Below are 27,502 nucleotides of genomic sequence, written 5' to 3'. Positions count from 1 at the left end.
AGCATTTAAATGAACTGAATGCGTGCGATCATGAGTCAGAGCTGAGCACACATTCAGGTATAAATATGCTCCACGAAGAGCAGTGGGATATCAAACAGTTTCTAGCCTTCCGAAGAAGCAAAACAACGAAATATACCACCATGCTCAAATACGTATGTTCTTGAGAAAGGACCCTCAAAGGATTAAACTAATCAAGCTGATTTATTCACAGGCCGTCGTCGTCCTCGCACTCGTTGCCTGTGCTGCTGCCAAGCCTGGACTCCTGGGTGCGCCATTGGCCTACACTGCTCCCCTGGCTTACACTGCTCCTGCTGCCGTGGTAGCTGCTCCCGCTCCAGTTGTGACCGCCACCAGCAGCCAGGTGATCGCCAGGAACTTCAATGGAATCGCCGCCGCTCCTGTGATTGCTCCCGTGGCTGCTTCCGTGGTGGCCAAGTACGCGGCTGCTCCTTTGGCCTACTCTTCACCATTGGCTTACACCTCTCCCTTAGCGTACAGTGCGCTCCCATCAGCTCCTGTTCTTCTTTAAAATCTTCAAAAGTAATACAAAAAATTAAACGTACTCCAATTTCTACCATTTTATTCGGCTCCGCTAATTGGATTTACCTCTGGCATACTAAGACCGCCGAAATCCGCAACATGGGACATTTGAAAGTTTCCAATGCAGGTCACGTAATGGTCATAAAAATTATTGTCAGCTCAACGGTTGCTGCCGTCCAATGTTTGTTACATTAAATTGTGCGAAATTGATTTGTATTATGGGTTTATTTTTTTTCGGCCTTGAGCACAGACCTTGGCAATTATGTCAAGGTCAGAAGTGACCTTTGACCTATAGGACTAGCCACTGATTTGGCACTTGTTGGAAGTGACTGCCGTTTTTCTAAATGTGCCTAGTCTTTAATGAAGTAAGAAAGAAATGTTTGAAGGTATGTAAGGTAAAAGATATGTTCTACATGAAATAAAATCCATTTGAATACAGTATCATACCGGTAGCGCTCCGAGTAAAACAGAAAGTACCAAGGAAAAATGTCTAGAGGGTAGATCAGGATCACTAGCCGTGTTGAACGGGCCATTTTCGTCTTATTAAGGTCATTAGACTATATATTGGACTTTGGTCTTTCTGTCCGTCTGCTGGTATGGACGTCAAGATCTTAAAAACTATAAAAACTAGCCAGTTAAGATTAACCATGCAGATTCAACATAATTAGACGCAGTGCAAGTTTTTTTTAGGAAATTACTACGCGTACTCTAACGTCAAGGAAACCTGGAGTCTGGATGCTGAATCTGAACTTTCTAGCTTTTATAGTTCCTGAGAGACGGACGGACGAACAGGCGGACATGGCCATGGCGAACATGACATGGGGAATTTGACCTGTTTTTTGGCATAAATGTTTTTGTTAGAGTTTTCAAATTAAACAATTTTTTAACATATTAAGAATTGATCAAAGATTTATATTAGTTTGTATATTAGTTTATAAATGTAAAATTAACAGTCCAATGTTAAGAGTAACAGCTGTAAAGTCTGTTGCAAACATAAAGCACGTGCCATCGGAGATCTTCTTTTTTTAGTGCTAACTAAAATTCATTTATCCTCAACCACAAGGCCTAAACCCATAAAATTTGAGGTGTGTACCTCACTCTTGAGGTGTGTACTATGTGTTTCTATTAATATGTTGCTTATTTTGTGCGTGTAAACTTAACAATTTGTTTATTTAGCATGTGATATCCTCGTCCAACTTTCAAAATAAAAGTTCAACTTTGCTTTAAAAATTTTTTGAAATTTGTTGAATAAGTGTGTTAGTCCATATTGTAGAGTGATTAATTCGGGGGCGGCGACACGTCCACTTTGCCAAATTGATTGTAAAGGGGTGTATACGACTAGACAAGAAAATTATCATCGTATCTTAAATAGTTTACGAGATATTAATTTATGCCAAAAGAACAAGACGAATTTCCCAGAGTGCATGGTAGGCAACCCTTTCTTCTGCCTGTTACATACTTTTCAACGAATCTAGTATACCCTTTTACACTACGAGTAACGGTTAAAAGTATCTAACAGGCTGAAGGAAGCCTTTTCGATCGTATTAAGTACATACATATATTGTAGATCAGGACTACTAGCAGAGTCGATCGATAAACAAATTTGTTTATTTGTCTTGACAGTGTGCGTGATAGTTATTGACGGTTTGTGGGCGTTTGAGAGGACGTCGCATGATCAAGAAACAAGGATTACTTACTACTATATATCTGTAATCTGAACTAATCTCAACTTTCAAGTAGTTATAGTTCCTGATATCTTGACGGTCATACGAATGGACGGAAGGCAGACGGACATGAACAGGTCTACTCAGCTAGTGATCTTAATCAAGAATATATATATATTTTATAGGGTCAGAAATGTTTCTTTCTTCTGAAACATAGTTTTCAACGAATTAAACATAACCTTATGGTAACTTATGTAGCTATCGCTTTATTTAATTAAGAGATACAATGGAAAGTTAATTTGATACCGTAAGCTTGTTGCGCGGCAAGGCTGAAGTCGAGAGTCGCCAGTCTGACGATATCAGAAGATATCGTCCTCCAGGAAAGGTCTTGGCGTTAGTACTTGTGTACGCCGTGTTGCCAGACTGGGCTTTAGTCTGGGCGCCACAACCTTTTACTGTACGAGTAACGGGTATAAAAAGGCTTCGTGATTACCAACGAAATTATGTTAACTATTAGACCCACTGTATTCACAACAAAATAGTATTTTAGCCATGGCTGGTTGCCAAGCCCAACATACGAATACGTAGAGTGTAGCACTTCTAAATACTTGAACTCCACTTTGTTTTAATGAATCTCAATGGACTAATTTATTTTAGTCTATAAAAGTAGCATAACCATTTTTATTGAACACATGCGATACTCAAGAAGCTGCTGGTTTTGTACTGTACGAGTATTGCATGATAAGATAACTAACTAATCGATTCTATCGTTTTATCCATAAATCAACAAAATGTTCAATTAATACAAAAAAACTTGTTTTAGCGACAATTGCACATTACAGCTTTATTTTCTTATGTTTAGCTATTTAGGAACTGAAGATGTATACATCACTTCTTAAATTTTCCTTATACTAGAACAGGTGCAATAGGGAGACCGTTGTAAGCTAGAGGAGCGGAATAGGCCAACGGAGAAGGATAGGCCAAAGGAGCAGCCAACGGAGCTGCCAAAGGAGCAGCAGCGTACTTGGCCACCACTGGAGCAGCCACGGGAGCAATGACAGGAGCGGCGGCGATTCCATTGAAGTTCCTGGCGATCACCTGGCTGCTGGTGGCGGTCACAACTGGAGCGGGAGCAGCTACCACGGCAGCAGGAGCAGTGTAAGCCAGGGGAGCAGTGTAGGCCAATGGCGCACCCAGGAGTCCAGGCTTGGCAGCAGCACAGGCAACGAGTGCGAGGACGACGACGGCCTGTGAATAAATCAGCTTGATTAGTTTAATCCTTTGAGGGTCCTTTCTCAAGAACATACGTATTTGAGCATGGTGGTATATTTCGTTGTTTTGCTTCTTCGGAAGGCTAGAAACTGTTTGATATCACACTGCTCTTCGTGGAGCATATTTATACCCCAATGTGTGCTCAGCTCTGACTCATGATCGCACGCATTCAGTTCATTTAAATGCTGTGACAGTCTCCCGTTACCATTTACCATTTACCATTTGCACTTTGCCGAAGTTTATGTGATTTCCCACTGCTGAGTGCAGAATGTGGAATAACTCTTGGTGGCCACTGAATGCGATGGCCTGAGGTCACAGACGCAGTCCCGATTCGGCGTATAAATAGTGGTATGGAATGTGTTGAACGGCATCAGACAAGTTCAAGTTTTCGTTCCGAAAGCACCAGATCAATAATCAAAATGTTCAAATCCGTAAGTTTGGAAACTTAACTTGCTGCCTTGTTTACTAATTGTATTTTATTCACAGGCTGTTGTGTTCCTGGCCATCGTTGCCTGCGCATCTGCCAAGCCTGGACTCCTGGGTGCACCTTTGGCCTACACTGCTCCCCTGGCTTACTCTGCTCCCGTGGCTTACACTGCTCCTGGTGCCGTAGTAGCTGCTCCTGCTCCAGTTGTGACCGCCACCAGTAGCCAGGTTTTCGCCAGGAACTACAATGGCATCGCCACTGCTCCGCTGATTGCTCCCGTGGTGACCAAGTCCGTGGCTGCTCCTCTAGCTGCTCCTCTGGCTGCTCCCTTGGCCTACTCCGCACCTCTGAGCTACGCCGCTGCTCCTGCACCAGTTCTCATCTAAATTACTAAACTGTGATCATCTAACACGATAAATATAATAAATATTAAAGCTTTAACCGATATTTACGACCACAGATAATTACCGAAGAATCTTTGGATTTGCTTAACACACTTTGCTCGTAGAATAAAAGAAAGCGTTACAAGACTCTTTAGGAAGTAAGTAGGTAGAGGGAAACGATGCTGAACTTTAATTCGGATATTCATGCTCAAGATCATCTGCCAAGTCGATCTAGCCGTGTCCGTTTGTCCGTCGATCTGTTCGTCAGTCTGTCCGTTCGCATGTACGTCGAGATCTCGGAAACTGTAAAAGCTAGAATGTTTTTGAATGTTTTGCTTTATTTCATTTCATTGCCTTTAAAGTTATCAGCCGAGTATCGGGTATCTGATAGTCGAGACACTTGACTTCAGCACTCTCTTTTGTATTATTTTATATGCATTCCATTTTTTAAAAAGTTTTTCGAAGAGTAAGAGGTTCACACATATATAGATTTGTTAAATAGTACATAAAACGTTGAAGGAATCGCTTTCGCTCATAAAAAGTAGGGAGAATGCCATGTCGAGTTCCCTGACTTCAAATACCCATTAGTGGAATTGTAAACGAGAAATTTCAACATTTTCTGGAATATCGGTAAAAATTGGAAAAAAACAAGAGAGAACGCTATAGTCGAGTTCCCCGACTATCTGATACCCGTTACTCAGCTAGTGGAAGTGCGAAGGAGAGTCTTCATCACTGACAGTTTTTGACGGTTTGTGGGCGTTAGAGTGGGCGTGGCAAAAAGTTTTTTAGCAAATCGATAAAAATTTATAAGACTAATACAAAAATGAAAAAATATCAAAACATTTTTCAATAGTGTGGGCGTGGCGGTTTGTGGGCGTTAGAGTGGGCGTGGCAACATGAATCGACAAACTTGCGCTGCGTCTATGTCTCAGGAGTCAGTATGCTTAATCTCAACTTTCTACCTTTTGTAGTTCCTGAGATCTCGACGTTCATACGGACGGACAGACGGACGGACAGACGGACATGGCCAGATCGACTCAGCTATTGATCCTGATCATGAATATATATACTTTATATGGTCGGAAACGCTTCCTTCTGCCTGTTAGATACATTTCACTTGAGTATCAGATAGTCGGGAAGCTCGACTATAGAGTTCTCTCTTGTTTTAATAAAAGCAGGGAGCAGCTCAATTATTTCGGCCACGCCCATTTAAAGCACAAATACAGCCCAAACCTGTCTTACACACATTTAAATATGTTTTTTATTTAAAAATATGTTTTTTTTTTATTGTTTTATTTATTTGTAGTAATTATGTACTATGGGAATGCCAAAAAATGTTTAATCTGATAGTCAAGAAACTAACAAACTTGTTTAATTCCGAAAAATAATTATGCCAAAGCTGTAAAAACACAGAAGGGATCTTATTGTCTCAGTAAAGACAGCAGGCATCAGCTAGCGGAACAACATTGTTTTCTGAAGCACTCCATTACTTTAGACTTTAGAATTTTGCAACTAATAAAGGTTTTTAGTCGGACCACACTCAAGGACATTAAAGGTTTGTAATTAATAAAAGTAGCCGTCGTTAGGTGGCGCTATAGTGCATTCCTGTAAAATGTTGCTTCGCTACTTGCATATCTTATTCTTCCTTTCACTTCCGCTGGCTAAGTAAGAAGTATCTATTAGCCCATGAATTTGACTATAGCGTTAACCTAGTACGCTATTGCGTAAAATGTAAGTTAATTGGTTATAAATGTTGGGCAATTTCGAGCCATTGTGTTTCGTGTATGTTCATTGCCAATTTCCTATTGCAATAAATATTAATTCGTTGCGTATTTAAAAAAAATATGATATTTAATAATATCTAGATATGTATATCTCAATTTATTATCGTTGTCCTAGGTGATCACAGCTTTGAAACTTAAATGAGAAGTGGTGCAGGAGCAGCGGCGTAGCTCAAAGGTGCAGAGTAGGCCAAAGGCGAGGAGTAGGCCAAGGGAGCAGCCGCGTACTTGGCCACCACGGGAGCAATCACCGGAGCAGCGGCGATGCCATTGTAGTTCCTGGCGAAAACCTGGCTACTGGTGGCGGTCACAACTGGAGCAGGAGCAGCTACTACGGCAGCAGGAGCAGTGTAAGCCACGGGAGCAGAGTAAGCCAGGGGAGTAGTGTAGGCCAAAGGTGCACCCAGGAGTCCAGGCTTGGCAGATGCGCAGGCAACGATGGCCAGGAACACAACAGCCTGTGAATAAAATACAATTAGTAAACAAGGCAGCAAGTTAAGTTTCCAAACTTACGGATTTGAACATTTTGATTATTGATCTGGTGCTTTCGGAACGAAAACTTGAACTTGTCTGATGCCGTTCAACACATTCCATACCACTATTTATACGCCGAATCGGGACTGCGTCTGTGACCTCAGGCCATCGCATTCAGTGGCCACCAAGAGTTATTCCACATTCTGCACTCAGCAGTGGGAAATCACATAAACTTCGGCAAAGTGCAAATGGTAAATGGTAAATGGTAACGGGAGACTGTCACAGCATTTAAATGAACTGAATGCGTGCGATCATGAGTCAGAGCTGAGCACACATTCAGGTATAAATATGCTCCACGAAGAGCAGTGGGATATCAAACAGTTTCTAGCCTTCCGAAGAAGCAAAACAACGAAATATACCACCATGCTCAAATACGTATGTTCTTGAGAAAGGACCCTCAAAGGATTAAACTAATCAAGCTGATTTATTCACAGGCCGTCGTCGTCCTCGCACTCGTTGCCTGTGCTGCTGCCAAGCCTGGACTCCTGGGTGCGCCATTGGCCTACACTGCTCCCCTGGCCTACTCTGCTCCCCTGGCTTACACTGCTCCTGCTGCCGTGGTAGCTGCTCCCGCTCCAGTTGTGACCGCCACCAGCAGCCAGGTGATCGCCAGGAACTTCAATGGAATCGCCGCCGCTCCTGTCATTGCTCCTGTGGCTGCTGCAGTGGTGTCCAAGTACGCTGCTGCTCCCCTGGCAGCTCCGTTGGCTGCTCCTTTGGCCTATTCTTCTCCGTTGGCCTATTCCGCTCCTCTAGCTTACAATTCTCCACTGGCATATAAAGCGCTTCCGGCTGCCGCTCCAGTTCTCTTATAAGGACTTTGACTAAACAATAAATATACGAAAAATAAGATAAATCACTAGAAATTACTTCAATAGGCAAGTGAAACTGTGGGACTAGCGGACACTTTAAATTGAATTAGCCACTGGCAGCTGGCAGTGCTCATAAACAACAGTAATGACTGGCCTCTGGAACTCTACCGCCTCGATTGCGGATGCAGATCACGTAGCAAGTGGACAAGTTATTGGCCACCGGCAGCCGTCGCTGGATGCGTGATATTTAAAAGTGGGCAAAATGGTTTGTTTTGAAGTTGTTGGCGACAGAAATATGTAATTAAGTCAAGGTCGCTGGACAGTCGAGGTCGGGCTAATGAACTTTCCAGTGCTAATTTTAAGAAATCAAGGGCTTAAAAAGTAATGACATCATAAACGGCACTAGGCCGTTTAACCCTGCTTTGATAACCCTCCTAGGAGGTGCGTAAAAGATAACCATACGTGTTTTCCATTATTTAAAAAGCATTTTGATCCATTTATTCACCATTTTTGTACTTACATTGTTTCTTTATTTATTTCCTTAGAATTTAAAAACATTTATTTCAGAACTTAATTTTATTAAAAAACAAAAAATTAACAAATTCATTTTTCTTAAAAAATAAACAAAAATAACTAAGTCTTTTTTCATAGGAACTGTAGTTTTCTTGACAAATAAAATTAACACATTTTTCTTGCCGTTCTAGCTTATATATATATGAAATTTAAAAAAAGTTTGGAAATAGTTTCGATTTAAGTACAAGTTTTGCACAAATCACTTTTGTGTTCGCCGCATATAGGCTTATTGCATTTAACGCACACCATTTTCGACATGCGCCTTATTTTAGAGGGACAATAAGAACAATATCTCTTTTTTTTCGGTTCCGGCTCTTCTCTTTTTTCGTTATTGGCGTTTTCGAGCTTTTCAGGCAATGCGTTTTGAATATTGCGTTTCAATACGTTACTTAAACTAGGAGTCTGCAATCGTTTTTCCATCCAAGGTGATGTTAATAACTCAGACAAAGTTTTCATATACTGTCTTCGACATAGCGGCTTTTGGTTTTGATTCTGCATGTTGTGGCAATATATTACATATGAGTTTACGAAAGCTATGTTAAGCATTCCATAAAACACTGCCATAGGCCACCTGTTCGTTTTCCGAGAGCACGACATTATCGAACACATTTGGTCGAGCGTGTCAACTCCACCTTTGTTTGATCTTATAGTTCCAACAAGAGTCAATTTGTATGGTTCTTTGAGCAAGTTCTTGGCCAGTGGAACTGATGTAAACCAATTGTCACAAGTAATATTGCGAGAAGTACCATGTATTGATTTTGACAATTCTTTAACAAAATATTCGCCCAAAGGGATGCCGTGATTATTTGTTGATTTGCCTAGATATGGAATGGCATTAAACATATATTTTGTGGCACTGTCGCAAATCATTACTATTTTTATGCCATATTTATTTGGCTTATTAGGGATGTACATCTTAAATGGACATCGACCACGAAAACCCAACAGCTGTTCATCAATTGTTGTATGCGATCCTGGTGTATAACTGGTTTTGCATTGCTCAATGAACATACATATCCCAAACCTTCCGGACAGGCATAAATCGATCAGCAATTTGAAGAGAAGGGCGCAATGATTTGTCGTCCATTCGCAGGCACCGAATTAAAAAATTAAATCTTTCGCGACTCATAGTCGATACCTTGTACCACTGAAATTGCTGTTAAATATTTCGTCTGTTGTTAGGTGGTTGTCCCTTAGAGCAGCTGTCAAAACGAGTATTCCGATCAAAGCACGGATTTCATGTATATTTGTGTCTCCACTTTTCAATTCAAGCTTTTCCGATTCAAGCCTATTTCCGCATTTGTCCATGTTACTAATTCAAGAATTATAGCATCGGTAAAGAACAAGTTAAAACATGAGAGCGGCTCTAATAGTAATTTGCATGCCCTAGTAGGACCTCTTGCCGTTCGAACAATATTTATAGCACTAACTTTGCCAGTATCTTTTCCTTTTGAAGTACTCCAGCAGTACTTATTTTTGGATCTTATGTTAGGCACAGAGAACGTTCGTATACGACTTTTCGAAGACACGTGACAATCAGTATATGTTGCTTGTTCGTCTTCACACAAATTTGAAATTTCACCGGATTGTTCAACTTCAACATCTTCTACGTCGCTCTGAACATCGTCTTCAAATACTTCATCTCCCGACTCACTGTTTATATCCGACAATTCTGAATCGTCTGTAAGCCTGATTTAATTCAGGAAAAAACATAAGAAAACTAAAAAAAAAAAAATTTACGTGGAGTTTAGAAGTCACACAAAAGATAACCATACGGCTCAGAGACGTATGCAATAGTCAAAACTCCGAAAGCAAAGAACTTACCACAATTTGATGACCACCACCGACAAGCTGCAGAACACGACTGAGCAAAACTAAAAAATGAGCGTGCTCAAAAAACACTCTCTCGAGAGAGAGCGAAAAATGTAAAAAGCAAAGGTTATCAAAGCAGGGTTAATAATCGTACTAGTAAGGTTAAGAGCGTAGTTACAAATCAATTTTAGTTCTAATAAAAGTCCTAATGAAAGTTGAAAGACATATCATTTATTAATGGCTTAACAATCATCTTTAAAAACCAAATTACAGGCATGGGTAATGATTTTATTTTGTAATATATATACACAGTTTTTTTGTTTTAAGGAAGTCAAATATTACCATTATAAACCCTTTTTAATAAGTGTGCTGAAAATAATTATTCTTTAATATTTTGTCTTTTAAGATGATAAACGTTAGAGACAGGAAATACATATAAGTAGCTACCAATAAGCATGATACCTATCTATGGCATACTTATACAAAACGGGAGCTTTGATGATCTGATGTGACTTAATAATACCCATTAAAAGGGCGTACTAGATTGTTTAACACTGTGTAACAGCGGAATGGAGCCGTTCCGAGCCTTAAAGTTAATGTACTATGTATTGATCAGGATCACTAGTCGAGTCTGCCCCTTCTCCCGTCTGTCCGTGCGCATATAGCCATCTCTAGCTTTAGCAGAATAATTGGTATTTAATAGTCGCGTCACTCGACTGTAGCGTTGCCTCTTGTTTTAATGATGGATTCAACAGAAAACGTGCCGTTCCGCTAAAGAATTAGCATTCAAAGAGCACACCTCACCGGCTAACTGTAAGAAGCGTCTCATTACTGTAGTGAAGTAAATAAAATTGAAAGTGAATTGAGACCAAGGTTTTACCAAAAAATTTCTATAATTATTCAAGAGCTTGTTGGATGATGGTCACTTTATTTAAGACATCCAAGATTTTCACTCCAGAATGGTGAAATCTAAATCAATATTTTGGCTTCGGTTTATTAACTGTTCTATATGTGACAATATATAAATTCAAGACATACACATATAGTATAAAAATATCGACAGTTTTTATATTATACAGCCGTGGACGTATAAATAGCACAAAATGAAGTTCATCTTTTTGAATAGTTTATTTAATTAAAAAAAATTTCTTGGAAATAAAACAGCTTTCGTTCTTCATAGCTTAGCTTATTAACTAATAAATTAATTAATCAAAATGAATAAATGTTAAAAAAAAAGATGTGGAAATTTAAAAACTAAAAAACAACGAAAAATGCGTGGTCACAGAAATAGCACAATTTCAAAATATCTTCAATTAATCATAAAAAATAAGTTTAAAAGTAATTAATGTAAAGCAAATTTAATATTTGGTTGAGTATCCATGATTTTCGATTTCATTATTTCGGCAATTTCAGCAGGTGTATTGCCAGATTCAGTTAGGTTGAATATCATCCTCCTTTCTTCAACTGAACAATGCTTTCCTCGACCCATTTTTTTTAACTTTTGCATTAAATTACATTAATTTGTTGACGAAATTTTTTAAATCACGAAAAAAACTTAGGAAAACCACTTTTTACACGGAATTAGCTGTAAGTTCTTTAAAGTGTGCTATTTCTGTGACCACGCTAAATAATCGCTCGCGAACGAAAATTAAGCATAAAGCAGAAGAAAAAAATGATAATGGTAAATTTTTGGGTTGTACGTCATCTAGAAGAGAGCAATAATAAATTCACATCAAAATTTTTGGAATCGAAAGCCAAATACTTCTAAAATAATCGATCTAAAGTTACTGTTCTGATGTGTGCTATTTATACGTCCACGGCTGTACATGTTCAGATAACGAAGGACATTAAAAGTAAATCCCGACTTGCGGTGTCTCAATGATATAACTATAATGATACAATGTACTGATTGGTGATCACCGAAAATGTATGTAATATTAATTAAAATATGAAGAGGGTAAAATGATTACAAGGAAACAAAAATAAGCAGACCCCCTTGTAGATTTGAAACCAGCTAGGAGTACTGAATCTTGAAATAATCATTTTTGATATTTCTCCATGTTTTAAGTGTACCAATAAGTAGTAACTAAATCATTGCAAGTCGATAGGATGTGGCCCATGCTCAAATAAAAATAGTATTAAAGGAGTTCTTAGCTGTTGCCTTACATTCCCTGCCAATTGAGCCCCTCTTTCTAAGCAAATGGCAAAGGTCAGCCAACTACGACTGCTCTCCAACCTTGACCCGGATGCCCAAAACAATAAATGTTGCAATGTCGCCGTCCAGCAGAGGAGTTCCCCAAATCATTCGAGAGTGTTCATGTGTGCTTTCTACTGCTAACAGAAGCCGCACGTGTTCAAAATGCCTAATTGGCCGGGAAGCCTGGACTAGTCTCTAAAAACATATATATTTTTGTGGCTGCCAACAGGTTTTCGATGAAAATTCCTTGGGCCAAAAACCAAAAGTTAGGTTGAAGTGTGAGAAATGTGGACTTGAATTATTGTTATCACAATTTTTGTTTAATTTCTGATCCGGAAATCTAATAAATTTCTACCTATGCTTGCGGTCGAGCACTGTGTGTTCTATGGGCTGTGACTCTCAAAGGGCTTTAGATGACGAAAACAGTTTGTAGAAAATGTAAAATAATTGCTTTATCACCAGCCATTAACCCCCTTTTTGGCATCGACCACATCCACCCAATACTGGTAAATTCCCCATGAAATCCGAATTGCATTTAAAAAGCATTTCTGTATTTTTAGCCAGCGAGTGCAATTGACTGCCCTTCGGGTTTTATGCCGTCCCTCGAAGACCTAAACTTGCAAACTACCAACTAATATTTTTCAGACACTAATAATGGCCCAACGGTTGCGGCGCATTTGGAATCTTAAGTAGCCGTCGCGTGGAACACTGAGTGGTATAAATACCCCGCGGGCTGCCTTCGATTGTCATCAGTCAGCTCTTTGCTTTCAAGACAACCCCAGCTAAGCTTCAAATCAGAAAACCAAAAACCATTAAGCCATCATGTTCAAATACGTTAGTTTTGGATTGCCAAGTAACTCAAGTATATGTACTTCATTATCTTATTTTGCTACTCTTAGGCCGTTCTCATCTGCGCCCTGATCGCCTGCGTGACTGCCAAGCCAGGATTGCTTCACTCTCCTCTGGCCGCTCTTCCCGCTCCGGTGATTGCTGCTCCCGCTCCAGTGGTCACTGCCGCCAGCAGCCAAGTCGTGGCCAGGACCTTCAATGGCATTGCCGCTGCTCCAGTGATCGCCCAAGTTCCGGTGGCTCCCGCTCCAGTGTTGAGGACCCTGGCGGCTCCTCTAGCAGCTCCATTCCGCGCTCCAGCTCCCGTTGCCTTCGCCGCTCCATTGGCCGCTCCTCTTCCCGCTCCGGTGGCTGCTCCTCTGGCTGCTCCAATCCTCAACAGAGTGGCTCCATTTGCTGCCCCCATCGCCACCCCCTTCGCTGCTCCGTACGCCCATCCCTATGCTGCGCCCGTTTTGGCCAAATACGCTGCTCCACTGGCTTACGCCCCAGCACCTTTGAACTATGCCGCGCCCGCTTTGTGGTAGAGGAAAAATCGCATACCCCCGGGATTAAGCAACCGTTTGTGTGTTCAATGACTGATAGCCCTTAATAAAATTCGTTAAAATTGGTAAAAAAAAAAAAAAAAAGGGCTGAATGGTTTGGTCTTGTTGGCTTGGCTGCCTGGTTTTTCAGGTATTTGGATAAAGTCCTCTGACAAAAAGATTTATGGTGCAGAAAAAGATCTGGCTATTAGCTTTTTTCACAAATGTATTCTTTTTAAATTACATCACACAACAAGTTTGTTTCGGAAAAAACAGGCATTCAGAGAATGTTAATAATTGTGTTTAAAATAACATCCAGAAAATAATTCCCCTTTTTAAAATTTGTAAATGTTTAAAAATTTAAAAGAATTGTAAAGCAAGTAATTTGATACACTTTAATACCATCAAATCGTTTTATATGTAGGAACTAATAGCATTTTTAATAATTTGTTTCTGAAATGTACTTTTGCAACTTGCTTAGTCCTAGCTATGTTAGATATATAGTTTATCCGAAGGACTTGAAGGGTATTTGGAAGCCCGGCTAACCTACAGCTTTTTGCTGCATTCTCCGCACTGGATACCTTCCGAATCCCCTAAAAAACTCTGGCCACTCATATAGAGTCAATCGCTTGTGTCGCGTCGTCGCTTTTATTCAGGTCATTTGTGTTTCATTGTCCCACATTGGCTTCGTCTATGAGTCTGAGGACGAGTTATGGCACATGGGTGAAGTGTGTGTATGTGGCTTTTCTGGGGATAAGTGGGTGTTAGAGTGGGTGGTGAGTGGGTAATTGGTGGCTCAGGTAGTGGAGAAGGCCACTCTGGGGTCGAATCGTTTTTCATTTCCTTTTCATCGATATTTGCCATTCATTTGGTATTTGACAAACAATGCAAGAAGCGAAGCGCAATGAATGCCCAATAAATGTTCAAATTATGGTCGTGTTTCCCCTTTTCAAGTTAAAGGCAAAATAATCATACAGTAGGGCTACCTTAAAGCTAAATTTTGGGCGGAAGCAACGCCACATAGGGAAAAAGGAAATTAAGAAAGAAATGCCGGGTAGAAAGCGAAAACTTAAACAGCAAAAGAGATAAGAAGCAAACATACACGCAATTCCTACACTACAAAAGCCTCTTTCCGCCGCCCTCCCCCTCAAAGTTTGCCAGGATTTTCCCGGGTTGGGGAAATTTTCCATGTCGACGTTGGTTGATTTTCAACAGCAGCGCAAACGCAGCAAAGTTTATCCTCAATTAAACTTTTTGTTGTTGCGTAAAATTGCGCTTGAAGTTCGCCCCGCCATCTGTCTCTTTGCCTCTGCGCTTTGTGCGCGTGTGGGCTGTGTACTCACATGTACACAGAGAGAAACGTTTCGGGACTCAAATGTAGATAGAAACCATTCCAATTTTAATTGAATTTATATATTAGGTAAATAGACACAACAATCAAAAATGTATTATTTCTACTCTTGTTGCTTGTAAATCGTATCTAATAGCAAAATACACAGATTAAAATTGCTTAAATGATTTTTTAACATATTAAAGAATACATTTTTGTATTTTTGTATACATTACTATTACACAAAGGGTACAAATGGTTATTTGAACGTAATATTTTTCGAGTCGAATGCTTTTTTTATGTACATATCTGTATGTGCGATAGGCCGTACGTCAGGAACAGGGTCCCTGCACTTCCCATTCATCCAAATCTTCCTTTCTGCAGCCCAGCCGCCTTATCCACTTCCAGTACCATCCACCATCTTCATTTGCTGGCTTAACTTTTAACTCCACTTGCCTTAATTTTTTGCGCCAAGTTTATTGTTGTTGTGCATCTACCATCTACTCGGCACAATTTTTCGGTAATTTCCGCCCTTGTCCATAGAAGAAGTTGGGGAAAAGCCCCGAACTTCCCCATTTGGCAGCCCCTTTTCTTTGAAGAAGGTGGCTTTCCTAACCATTTGAGCCTTAGAATTTCATTAGCTTGCTTCGTATGCGTTTTAATTTGTTGCATCATTGCCTTGCCGAGTTTTCCTTTTAATTGATTCAATATCAAGTTCTGTGCCTGGTTTCCCTCTAGACCCTGGTTTATTATCATCTCCTGCCGCTGTGAGCGAAAAGTTTTTAATGCATATTTTCAAGTAATTAGCCAGACTTTTTCATTAGGGCTTGTGTTTATTGGTTTCGTTATAGCTCACTTACATATTTTCCCAAGGTATCGCGGTACAATTATACATTGCAGTTATTTCTAAATCGACGAAGGCTTTTAGCTTTCAAGAAGTATGTAAGTAACATATATACCTAAAACTGCTTATAATATCATAAGCCGATGCTTATATGCTATTAAACACTTTGTGGTGGCTCGGTTTTATAAAATGTTAATTATTCTTGTGGCAGCGTTTCCGACACGGTAAAGTAAATAAATTCTTGATCAGGATCACTAGCCGAGTCGATCTGGCCGTGTCCGTCTGTCTGTGTGTCCGTCCGTATGATCTCTTTAACTATAAAAAGCTAGAAAGTTGAGATTAGACGTGCAGATATTCTAGAGACAGCCACTAGCTGAGTAACGGGTATCTGATAGTCGAGGAACTCGGCTAAAGCGTTCTATCATGTTTTTGTTAGAATTATTTAACATTTCAATATCATTCGCTGCTCACTTCAATATTTACTTTAGATCCAAAGCACTCCGCTTGCACATGCCAATGGTGCAGTAAATTCTTTTAGGACTCGCACAACGAATCCGCACAGGAAATGTGTGTATGTGCACGTGGAGCTACATCGCAGGACTGCGAGCAGACAAAGCGGGCTAGACGTTTGGTCGGACCCGTTTCCGGTTGTGGTTGCTTAGGCCCTGGATCCTGATTCCAGGATACCGGCAACCGAATGGAAGCGGGGAGGCATGCGAGGGGGACTTGGCCAAATAACGGCACTCAGTCACTCAATGCGGTTGCTTAGCCTTTCAGCTGCAGGCCGCAAAAATCCAGCAGCCTTTTCTGGCTTTTGATTTGACGACAACGGAACGGGAGCGAAGCGCATGGCATCGCATTGCATCGCATGGCGTATACGTAATGCACTGGGACAAATTTTGGGATGCACGGGTGTCGGTAAGGATAACTGTGTGCCATCTGAATACTAACCTTAGATGGAGATTCTGTGGCAGCTACGGGTTATGAAGTCCCTCAGTTATTTCCATTTTCGAAAGACACCAGTGTACATTAATGCCACATCTTTTCGGCCAGTGTGCGTATACGTGATTTGTTTGCCAGAGCAATTTACATGCCCCGGCGATGGATGAGATGCGAGATGTACGACAGAGATGGCGCTGCCGATGTCAATGGAGATTGTGATACGGATGGAGATGTCGAACGGCGGATTCTTTTGCGTGTGATTGTGGGCAATGTGGGCGGCTGTGGGTGTGGCTGCTGGCACTTTGACATTTGGCACCCGCGCGAAATTTTCAATTTCCGAGCGCCAGGTGGCGTCCGGGCGCAACTTTAATCGCCCAAATGCAAATCCAAAACGACGCGTGGTTAAGCGTCTAAGTAATGAGCAGCTGTCGGATCGCAATTTGCATCCACGCGGATGCCAAATCCAACGCCAAATGCAATTGACAATGGAACGAATCGACAAAAGCTTAATCAGAACTAATAGAAAAAGGCGTCGTGTGGGGCTGTTGGCTGGTGAAACAAAAAAGCCATGCCACGTCTGTTTCTGGATGCCGGAAACGCTTCACTTCCTGTCAATTGCCATGAGCTGGGGGATTTAGCTGAGCAAAGCCTTTTCCATTGAATGCGGATTATGCATTGATTTTTCCCCCATATTACGCATACGCAGGGTGGGCGACAGGTTAGCTAGCGCACAAGCCATAGAAGGTAATAAAAATCCCCTTAGATAACATCATTATCGGAAAACTTAGCCCCGAGTTTAAAATGTTTAAATTGCTCGGGCCAATTTAATACTTATATGGTAATACTCATAAAAACTGGCATTAAATCTGTTGGTATTTCATTTGTATTAATATAATTTTTATGTTTTCCGGTTTCTTATTATGTATTCTGTATTATTAAATTATGTGTAAAGCATTGACTTTCTAATTGTTTTTGGTGGTAATGTGAAATCCAAGTGGAGGATCGATGCTACTCTGTTGAAATAGAGTGGAGCCAAAGGTCGAACGGGAATTGACACTTAAATGCACTCAGCAAAGGACATCGATATAGGAGCAAATATTCAGCAAATTTCCTTGCTCGCAGCGCCTAAACAAAGGAAAGGAATTCCCGGGTTCCGTCTTCCGGTTACTAACCCTTTTTCTGTACCAGCTACTTGAAGGAGAAAGTTTTCCCGAATTTTGTTTTCTTGCGCGTGTGTGCTGGTGGGCCCTTGGGCACATGGGCAAAGGGTTTCCCCTTCCGGACCACCCACACATGTGTGCGTGCTGACGCAGCTCCTGGAAATCCGCTTTGGGAGCCGAAAAGGAAAAATAATTAATTAAGAAGTGCAAATCATAGCAAAATTATGCGGGCTGCCAAATTAAAACGAAAGTAAACGCCACCAACAGAAGCATCTCAAAGGGAGCAGCTGGTGGCAAATTGTGGGATGTAAGCAAAATGAAATGCCTGGCGACACGAGATGAAAGATACGAGATACTTACATGCTGAAGTTAATGAAGGATTGATGGGCTTTGCTGATTGGCAGTGTGGTGTGTTCTAATCAGATTAAACAGACATGTCTTGAAGGTGTTTCTGCTTATTTTTGCTTTCACCATATGTCTACTATCGATTTTGAGTGACAAAGAAAAGGTATTGCACTCTTCCCACTTTCGCAGGATATTCTGCTAAATGTATATGTGCTATTTCCCAAACTACGAATATTCCAACAAATTACGAAACTTCCCCGGCTTAAGTTTATAAATTTGCAATCTGCGAAACATACTGTCTGGCTCTAATAAACTGCTGGCCAAACGATTTGCGGTCTGATGACATGCGTTTTCCTTCGCTTCCCCACCTGCCGCCACCCACTTGCATTTCCCAACAATTCTGGAAGTGAAAAAAGGGAAACTGCTTGGGGAAAACTGTGGAAACAACTGCAACTGCCAAGGCTATTTAAAAGCTCCAACTCCAACTCCAACTCGAACTCAATTCAACTCCTTGAGTGTCAGTTCGTATTCCGTCTAGTTGGCCACCATTTCACCCATCTTATTCGGAAACCTGTGGGTCGACAAGCAAAACTCAGTCACAACACCTGAGGGCAGCCGGCAAGAACTCCGGCAGTATAATCACAAGAGGTTCCCAGGGTCGACTCTATCTGTCTGTGTATTTAAACTTTTGTAATAATCTACGGCAAATGCGCAACGTCAGCGTCTTTAGCTGGGTGAAAATGCTGCCCCCCTCCCACCTCAATGCTTTTCCCGGCAAAGTTGTGGGACGCCATTTCGCTTTTGCTGTTTGTGTTGCGACTTTCGTTGACGCTGTCCCCAGTCTCAGAAATCCCATGCCAACTGCATCTGCCGCTCCCGGCGTACAAACTTTACCTTCCCCAAATTTCATTTGCAAACATTCTGGCACAGACTGCAAATTGAGTGTTTAATTGCAACGAAGTGGCATTCCAGGTGGCAGCAGCATATGCACCGGGCAGTCAAAGCCCAAAGCCTTTGGGCCTTTTTATTGGCCTACTTTGCACTCTGCATTCCCGAGTTTGGGAGTGTTAAATTGTTGGCTATTCGAGTGTGGCAGGACTACAAGTGTTTTAAGCACAATTTACTGGCGTAGATACCTCTAAGTTACGAAATGTGACTCCTTAAAAAATACTTCTAGTATATTTTGCATTAAGACAGAAATAATGTTAGATGTTGACAAGCTTGAATAAACAGATTTATTAAATTTAAAGAAGATTTCAAGCAGATTAACATATCATATTAAATTGTATTTAATATAATTTTACTTTGAAGCTGCCAATCGTTTTGGCAAATGGTGCGATCTTCGCCATCCCTCTTCTTGCGACGGTGAGCCAATCATTTCACTTACGTTCTCATTTTATCAAGCGTCAAAAGTAATTTGCATTTAGCAAATATTTGCTGGCACCCAAGCCCCCTTTTTGCGACCCACCAGACGCTTTCGCACCCCCAGTATCCTTCTCGCAGGACGAACATCAAAGTGGCATCCCGCCATGCATGTCAAAGGCGTTGGCGTAGCTTTAAGTGTAACTCTCTTACCGTTCCGACTGTCAGTCATTCGAAAGTGGAAGTGAGTGGTTTTTCTACCACCTCCGGCGATTTTCGCGGTGCCAAGGCGCCAAAAGCGAAGCCGTTAAATGCGGCGGCAACGTGGTCGAAATGAGTTTTCAACTCAAGTGTTGGCAGGACATGGCCTTCGGCTAAGCAAAAGGGGTATTTTTGGAAATGGATTTCTGGCTCGATTCTTTTTGGGCTGGGAAGTAAGAGCTCAGCAGTCACAGTCTTCGCAGAAACCTACTTTACCGCTAACTAGATCTAGCCCTAAATCTATTGCAATTTTCTTACATTCCTAACAACTGAATGGTAATTGAATTCTTGACTTTGCTTTAAGTTTTGTAATAAAATAGTGAACCGCTCTTCAGGAATCATTTTCGAAAAACATGTAGAACACTAATGCTGCACTCAGTATTTTAATATGACTCAAAATTCGTTTAAGGGATGGCTAAAGGATGAAATAGTTTCGCCGCTGTGTAAAATCGGCTTACCCCTCTTTTCACCTGCAAACTGAAACCGGATCGAGTTATTGTTTTGCTGCGTGTATGGAGGCGATAACTTTGTGTGATTTTTAAGAGCGATCGTGAAAAGAGGGAAAACTCGGCGAGCGGCAAGTGCAAAAGCTTCGCCGATGGTCGTTGTTGTTTGCTTTGAGTTTTTCAAACCGTCCAAGCCAACAACCATTTGGAAAAGCTGTTTCCCAGCCACCGATGCAGCAATGCTCCTGTGCATTTCATTGCACTTCAGTAAAGGACGCCCCGTGGGTGGTTGCATAAATTGCCCAATTGATGGGCGGCGGGCGAGTAATTGCACTACGAGCAGTATGCACCGAAGTGGCACATATATAAGGCAGCAGTACATAAAATACTCATGGAATCCACGAAAAAGATAATGTAAATAGTAGAATTATAGATAGTTGTTAGCCTTTTCATTTGAAAAGGCTTTAAGGTGCCCCATGGCTTATGCAAAACCAAATTTAGCAGCTGTCTAGAGAAGTTCGCCAGATCAAATAGTTAGTTAAATAGCCAAATAGTTAAATAGTTAAATGCCAAATAGTTTAGTTGTAAATAAAATGTTGTATTATTAGCGCGCACAAAGTCTGCGATCCACCCTCTTGCTCCTATTTGCTATATACGGGTTTTGTAGCAAACTTTTTAGCATCGTAGTCGAGCTGGGGAAAACCTCTTTGTTTTCCTTCTGACGATGGCTCTGTCTCCGCTCCTTCCACTCCCACTCCCGCTCCCCGGCCCCACCCCCTGCATGCACGACCCTTTTCCACCTGACACGGATGCACAATGCGCACGTGTTCAATAACAATTGTGTTGCATACTTTAGTGCGCCGGGACAAAAGGATGGCATTAAATTTTAAAGTTGAGCTGACTGGCATCGCCGAGCAAAGCGTCAAACGGTTTACAGCAAATCAATTAGAGCTAAGAACTTTTCCAGCGCTAATTGCAAGAGATTTTCTTTCTCTTCTGCTGCTGGTTTTTCTTCGACTCCCCCTCCGCCACTTCCATCGCCATCTTTCTTGTTGACTTTGTTGTTGGGGGAAAGCGCGGCCAGGCAGCCAAAAAACTGAGCAGGAAATAAAATAAGTTCCAGATGGACAAAGGCACTGCCCCATCCTCCGACGCTCGGCCACTCGGTTCAACAGAATTTTCTGGGATTTATCATGGAGCGCTTTGTAAGGCTTTTCGGGTCTTTGCTGGCCATGTCTGCATTGCGTATTTCCTATTCGTGCAGTTGAAATTAATGTGCAAGCCTTTTAATTACACGACAAATAAGCAAACAGCCCAAAAAGTTTTGCTCACTTTGTGAGAACTTCAAGATGGAATGGAATGGAACGGCGCCGAGTGAGCTATGGCCAAAATCACTTTGAATTCGAGGGCTTCGAGTCTTTCATTTCTCGCGAGGGAATCGACATCTATTCTGAAAATCAAGGGATCACTTCAGAAATATATTTTATAATCAAAGTAAATTTTTAAGATTTTATGAGTTCTCACAAATAGTAAGCCAAAATGGCAAAAGGTTCAACTTAGAAAAATTAATTTAAAAAAATAATTTCTAGTAACACAATCTCAGTGTTGAATTTAATATTGAGGTAAATGCGTGAAAGTTTTAATTTGGATGAATGGAAAAAAGCCATATTCCATCCCTGATTAACTAGAGCCTGCAACATTAGTTGAGTTTACATGTCTCTGTGTGTGTGTGTGTGTGTGTTAGCCACTAATTAATTTGGCTTTGACTCAGAGAGCTGAGAAATCGCCGGCAGCTTTTGGCGACGAATTTTTCTCCATGCCAGCGGCAATGCGGTTTATTCACTACTCTTGTGCGGCAAGTTTTCTTTTGCCAATGCCCAATTTAAGTGTAAAATCGAGGGAAAGTTTATCAAAATGCTGCTTAATCAGCTTTATTTACAATGATAGCATTTGCATTGCATTTTCGCCGGGAGCAAAAACAAGAGGACTCGAGGGCAGCAGGATGGAGGACGCAGCACAGCGTAAAATGCATTAAAAGCGAGGCAAACAAGTCTGGGGGGAACTCTCGCAGGACTTTTTCCACCGCACCTCATTCAGAAGTTATGCATTTTCAAGTGCCTGAGTGAAGGTCCTGGCGCACGGAGAATAATCAATGAAAGGAAATCCTACTTATTTTAACTTACATAGCAATCCGAAAAAAGGATTTGAAATTTGTTTAAATTTAGATTTACTTTATTATTTAGAAGACTGTAGCCTCATTATTTGAGTGTCTCTAAGACATTTAATCAATCATCTCGAGAGTTTCTACATATTTTTCCTTAAATACAAAAAGGAACTCTTTATTTTCTCTTGTGCAGGACAACCACATTTCGGGCTCGGAGTCTCAATGGGGTCCTGTGTCCGACCCAGGCAGGTTCTGTGGCCGCTCCTGCTGTTTACAAAGCTACTTAATCGAAGTGGTGCCGATGCCGCCGCCGTCGCAGGAATTTCCCGAAAATCCTTGCCCTGCCGATCGCCCTTCTCCACTTTCTGTGTACATTAAATGCATTTTTTTGCTCTTGGCTTGCAGCTTTCCATTTTTTTGTTTGTCTGCATCCAGTCGGTTTCTGTTTGCTTCCGGTTTTCATTAATGGTCTTAACATAAAAATACAATTTGCTGACGTTTAACTGGCTTGGCGGACGTTAATAAATTTTTAAGCGTTATTTGATTTAATTTTTCCCTTACCACTCTCGAGAGCACCTTGAAATGTGCCGGGAACTGAATGATTGCATCGCCTCCATGGGGGAATTTTCCAGCCGCTGGCTCTCCAGCTGGCCAAGGTGTTGGAGCTGGTTAAGTGTGTGCCCTGGAGGGTTTTCCGCCTGATCACCCGTCCAATCAATCTGTTTACGCTTATGGATTCGCCAGACGGATTATTTACACAGGGACAGCCAGGTTCTTCATAAGTGGCTATTTAGTCTGATATATGGCCTGGGATGTGGAGTTGGTTGATAGTCTAGATAGCAATTCCAGAACCATACATCTTAAAACAAACCGGTAGGTTTGTATAATATTATATAAGTACCATAAAGCTATAAACTTGGGATTTAAATTATTGTTTTTCCCTTTAGCTTATTTTGTTTCATATTTATATAAGCACATTATCTCTTTTCAAAGAAAAGTATGCTTATGTTTATGGTTTTTTAAAAAATAAAAGAAACATATAAATTTGAATAAGAACAAAATGAGTATGAGCCAAATCACAACTTTTATTTCGCGGCCAAGCGATCCATTTATTTGAAATTTAATTTATTCCAACCGTGAAATCCATCATCTATCTCCGTCAAAGCTCTCGAAATTTTTAATTAGCGCAATAAACCTTCAAATGTTGCTGTTAATTCGATTAAATGGTGGAAACAACGCCCGGATTCCGGGTCATCTGACATTGCTGACAACTGCAGTGGCTGGGCAGAGTGGAAAGCTGGAAACTGGGAAGTTCCCCCGAACAATGCTGCACCTGTTACTGCAGCAGCAATAAAGCAAAGCAGCAGCTCAAATTTCTCCGCCCACACAGTTGTGGGTGGTAGTACTGCCACCCCCGTTTTCCATCCAGCTTTTCATTTAATTGCGGTCGACTTTTGGGGTTTTGACTTACACAAGGCGAGCAAATCGGGCAGGGGAGTGGCTCTCGCCAGCAAAATGCCAATCATCAATCAAGGTGATTTGTTTCAATGCCCCCCAGCCACACATTTCACGCTGTTGTGCATTTCGAAATGGACAGGCACTGATAGCGGTCGAGGGGGTCGAGAGGGGGCTGCTTTTCGAGGGGGTTTCAGAGGTCGGAGGTCGGGTAGGGTATGCAGAGGTTCATTCGGCTTGGCACATGTGGCCAATCACTTGCATACACTTCAATTGCTGTGGTTTACTCACTCTCAGTCGCATTCCTCTCGCTTATACGCAGCGAAGTTCAAGAACAAGTCTTATAAAACACGCAAATTTTCTCCTTAATCAAAAATAAGCAGTAGTGGAATGGAATGTCATATTTAGAGAATAGAATGTAATAAATACCTCACTTGATGTGTTATAATGTAACTAGCCGAACATTCGTATAGCACTTAATTCGACAAATATTGCAAAAGGAGTGCGCATAAACGTGGTAAATTTCGACTGGCAGTTGTTGTTCATCAATGAATTCAATCACGAAAATGCTGCCCCATTTGGCAGAGACCCTTTCTCGATGTCTACTCCACTGACACTCACACTCGCACTCACTCAAACAGTCACAACACTCACAGCACTCGAACCCCCACAGACAACACTCCTCACCGCACTCATTCAGTCGTTGCATATTCATGAGCCAAGCGCTGGCCTCCTTGTTTGAGTTACCGACGTGGCTTTGATTTAATTGCCTCGATTTTGTCTATAATTTATTTTAAGCCTTTTCCTCCGTTCAGAGATCTAGCCTTTTTTCCCGCCAGCAACTCCCCTTCCTCTTGATCATGGTTAAATGATTCGCTTAATTCGCACAATGCTGAATTCCCATGTTAAAGTTCTGCGTTGTGTGGAATTTTCTTCGTTCCATAACAAATAAATATATTAAATTATATCTTCTTTGTACTCATCTTTGAAACAATGAATTGATGGCGGCATAGAAAGTTACCTGTAACTCTGGGAGGGAATTCAATAGCTTAACATTTTCCTCCCGCTGCTTGCTTTGGCTGCTTAAGTTGTAGGAATATTGCACTTTATCCTGGTTCCGCCAAGGGATCCTGCTGCTGCACATTTTTGATGCTTTAAAAGTTGTGGGGCTACCGCTATTTTTATGCGTCATTCGCTTTTGTCGCCGTTCAGTGCGCGCTAAGAAAAATAGGAAGAAAAGCCCGCTGTCTCGCAGGATACTCCTTCCCTCTCCCTGGCCAAGTTAGCCCTCTGTTTTTCGTGTTTGCAGTCATGTTTCATACTTTTTCGCAGACATTTTTAGCACTTTTTTAACATTCCGAAAGAGGTGTGCGCATAAATTTCTTGGTGCCCTGCAGCCGAATTCTTTATGCAGAATATTCCGCAGTTGCGAAAATAAAACGCCGCAAATCGTTAAAGAAGGGAAGAAGCGCGGGAACTAAATTCAGTTTAAGGCCAGACTGATTGTAATTTGATTTGGCCCTACCCGCATTTTCCACCGCACACCCACTACCGATTTCGGTGATTTCGTTTTCCTAGCGACAACAAATGTCATTTCCTGTCTCCGTGCGATTTGTGACCCGAGAAATCGTAATCGCACTTTATCTATTAGTGACATTTTCTTGCCACGCCCCCTCGACTCCCAGTCGGCCTTTAATGAAATTTACTCGGGTCGCCCCGTTTTCTATTTACTTTTGTGCCACGAAATTAATAAAAGCCCTCGTTGGCCACCACCCCCCTCGCTTTCGATCCGGACAAGGCCAAGTGGAAACTTAATCCCCAAGGAAATTATGTGAAAAATGTGCGTTGGGTTTGGCTTTTGTCCGGCGTTTTCCTTTTCCTCGCAGGTTGGCTGGGGATTTTGTATTATTTTTTTGATGCTCTAAGTTGTTAAGCGGCGAATAGCTGTAAATATTTTTGTTGGTTGGCTTAAAACATTCAGCGTATGGCCGGAAATAAAAACTAAGGGTAGGGGGTGGGGTCGAGCAAAGGGTATATCAACATGGGCAACGTGACCCCTTTTTCATTCCAAGTTTGGAGCTGTCCTTTTCCGCTTTTTCTCCGGAATTGGAGGTTCATTTTTAAGCTGCGCAATTATCATTAAGTGGTGGCCGTTTTGAAGATCAGAGGCGTTTCCATGGGAGGGGATTTAAGGGTTTCTAAGGAATTTTCCAAGGCCTACTGCGCAAAGAATTCCCAGAGAATAACTCATAAAAGCATCAGAATAGTAAAGATAGATGAAAAGAAGTAGTGAGACATTTTTAATAATTCTAGGAATCCAACGAGGGTATTATACAAATATTACATATTCTTAAAGTCGAGTTAGTGGAACGCTACTTAATAATATTACCAAAAACTAAAATAACAAACTAACTTAAATTCAGAGAATCGTAAATTTATATCTCACCTATTGTAATAATATATATATAATTGGTATTTTGGAACACTTACGTTTTTTCTTTCAACAGAAAGGCGCCCATGACCCATGACAGCATCCTTTTACCAGTGACCCTCCGGTGGTTCGTTCCCTTTTCCTACTTTTCTTTTTGAATGCTTAAGGTTTTCTTGTAATTGTGTAAAGGTTGCCTGTAATTTTGTTCAATTTGTTTGAGTCCCGTTTTCCTGGCCCTCCGTGCGGATGTTTCTACGCAACGGATAACTTGCGGGCCACGGTGCGTATAAGTTATGCGATGACTGCATAATACGGCTTACACATGAGCTCACCGAAAACGGAGGTATGGAGAAAACGGATAGATTTTCTCCAGTGGGAGGACATCCGCTTAATCAGGACGACTGTCTTTCGTTTTAGTGACGGTCCTCAGACGTACCAACACGTCGTTCACGTGTTCGAAATCGTGAACGGAAGACAGTAGTTTATCTAATGCTAATTTAATTTGTTAGGTCATTGTTTTGGAGCAGACATAACGCTCTAATTAGGCCACAATACAATTAATAATTAGGTAAATTTAAAACCGAACAAGATAACGAAGTACGGAATTTGTATAATGTTGTTATGTGAGTCTAAAAGCTTAATTGTCGAAATTGTTAATTGCAGAATTATCAATCAGCAGAAAATTTTAATGTTTACGCTCGTACATAAAATAAGTTTATTTGCAATAACTAATTTTATCAGAAATTGAATCTGCTTGTAATTTTTCTTTTTTTCTACATGAATAAAACAAATATTTAAGCCCGAACCTTTTCAATTACGAAATATTGGCTCGTATCTGCCGAAATCTAACAAAGAACTGCAACAATTTCAGAGACAAGTCAAGTGCAAAAAATATGATTAAGAAAACTTAATTAAAGTGAAGTCATCTCGAAAACGACTTGGCCATTTTCCCATTGTATGTGATAATTAAATATGCCGGATTTAATCCATGAGCTGGTCACCGGACGCATCTAAGTAATCGCCAGGCCAGACACTTTAGGGATCCCCAGGACCTTTTACCTGCCAGGCACTCTGTTTTCGTCTTTATTTCATTTTAATTACATTGCAGTTACATTTCGCAATTCTCGGGGCCATTTGATGGCCGGCTTCAGGGCTCTGGTAGTCAAATCAGGCGTATGATAAATTGATTGCGAACGCATACTTACGTGCATATGAGGATGTCCTTGCTCATGCATGCATTTATGAGTACACCCAGGAAAAGTGCAATCTAGATGCTACAGCAATTCACATTTAAGATAGTTACCCCCCCCTTTCAAACACATTACTTTCCAGAAAGAAGTATTGCCACAACTTATCATTTTTAAGACTGTATTTATAATATATCAGCATTTTTC

General features: G+C 41.1%; 5 protein-coding genes across 6 annotated transcripts; 3 read left to right on the top strand and 2 right to left on the bottom strand.

Moving 5' to 3' along the window:
* Positions 1-138: 138 nt before the first annotated feature.
* Positions 139-4,289, top strand: LOC122617323 (cuticle protein 38-like). Of its 2 annotated transcripts, none has more exons than XM_043793150.1 (2): positions 139-456; positions 4,175-4,289. In XM_043793150.1, the coding sequence occupies exons 1-2, from the start codon at positions 155-157 to the stop codon at positions 4,287-4,289; spliced, it is 417 nt and encodes a 138-aa protein (XP_043649085.1). In that variant the 5' UTR covers positions 139-154. The 2 variants fall into 2 exon arrangements, with proteins under 2 accessions (XP_043649085.1, XP_043649084.1); XM_043793149.1 differs by lacking the exon at positions 139-456 and adding an exon at positions 3,663-3,907 and having other exon boundaries at positions 3,963-4,289.
* Positions 3,111-3,528, bottom strand: LOC122617330 (cuticle protein 38-like). The gene has a single exon (XM_043793157.1). The coding sequence runs from the start codon at positions 3,507-3,509 to the stop codon at positions 3,111-3,113; it is 399 nt and encodes a 132-aa protein (XP_043649092.1). The 5' UTR covers positions 3,510-3,528.
* A 1,915-nt stretch (positions 4,290-6,204) lies between the features above and the next one.
* LOC122617326 (cuticle protein 63-like) lies at positions 6,205-6,715 on the bottom strand. Its single transcript, XM_043793152.1, has 2 exons — positions 6,581-6,715; positions 6,205-6,525 (listed from the first exon to the last, which is right to left on the bottom strand). The coding sequence occupies exons 1-2, from the start codon at positions 6,713-6,715 to the stop codon at positions 6,205-6,207; spliced, it is 456 nt and encodes a 151-aa protein (XP_043649087.1).
* Positions 6,716-6,962: 247 nt separating this feature from the next.
* LOC122617327 (cuticle protein 38-like) lies at positions 6,963-7,416 on the top strand. Its single transcript, XM_043793153.1, has one exon. The coding sequence runs from the start codon at positions 6,979-6,981 to the stop codon at positions 7,414-7,416; it is 438 nt and encodes a 145-aa protein (XP_043649088.1). The 5' UTR covers positions 6,963-6,978.
* Positions 7,417-12,817: 5,401 nt separating this feature from the next.
* LOC122616838 (larval cuticle protein F1) lies at positions 12,818-13,371 on the top strand. Its single transcript, XM_043792410.1, has 3 exons — positions 12,818-12,829; positions 12,895-13,072; positions 13,154-13,371. The coding sequence occupies exons 1-3, from the start codon at positions 12,818-12,820 to the stop codon at positions 13,369-13,371; spliced, it is 408 nt and encodes a 135-aa protein (XP_043648345.1).
* The last annotated feature ends 14,131 nt before the right edge of the window (positions 13,372-27,502 follow it).

This window comes from Drosophila teissieri, chromosome 3L (genome assembly GCF_016746235.2).
Source record: "Drosophila teissieri strain GT53w chromosome 3L, Prin_Dtei_1.1, whole genome shotgun sequence".
NCBI lineage: Eukaryota > Metazoa > Arthropoda > Insecta > Diptera > Drosophilidae > Drosophila > Drosophila teissieri.
This window is presented reverse-complemented; position numbering and strand designations above follow the sequence as displayed.

Excerpts from the sequence above, each read along its gene's own strand:
- LOC122617330 (XM_043793157.1), bottom strand. The coding sequence starts at position 3,509 with ATGTTCTTGAGAAAGGACCCTCAAAGGATTAAACTAATCAAGCTGATT.
- LOC122617323 (XM_043793149.1), top strand. The coding sequence starts at position 3,773 with ATGCGATGGCCTGAGGTCACAGACGCAGTCCCGATTCGGCGTATAAAT. Across the intron at positions 3,908-3,962 it reads TAATCAAAATGTTCAAATCC|GCTGTTGTGTTCCTGGCCAT; the intron begins GTAAGTTTGGAA and ends TTTTATTCACAG.
- LOC122617326 (XM_043793152.1), bottom strand. The coding sequence starts at position 6,715 with ATGCGATGGCCTGAGGTCACAGACGCAGTCCCGATTCGGCGTATAAAT. Across the intron at positions 6,526-6,580 it reads TAATCAAAATGTTCAAATCC|GCTGTTGTGTTCCTGGCCAT; the intron begins GTAAGTTTGGAA and ends TTTTATTCACAG.
- LOC122617327 (XM_043793153.1), top strand. The coding sequence starts at position 6,979 with ATGTTCTTGAGAAAGGACCCTCAAAGGATTAAACTAATCAAGCTGATT.
- LOC122616838 (XM_043792410.1), top strand. Across the intron at positions 13,073-13,153 it reads CGCTGCTCCAGTGATCGCCC|CCTTCGCCGCTCCATTGGCC; the intron begins AAGTTCCGGTGG and ends CAGCTCCCGTTG.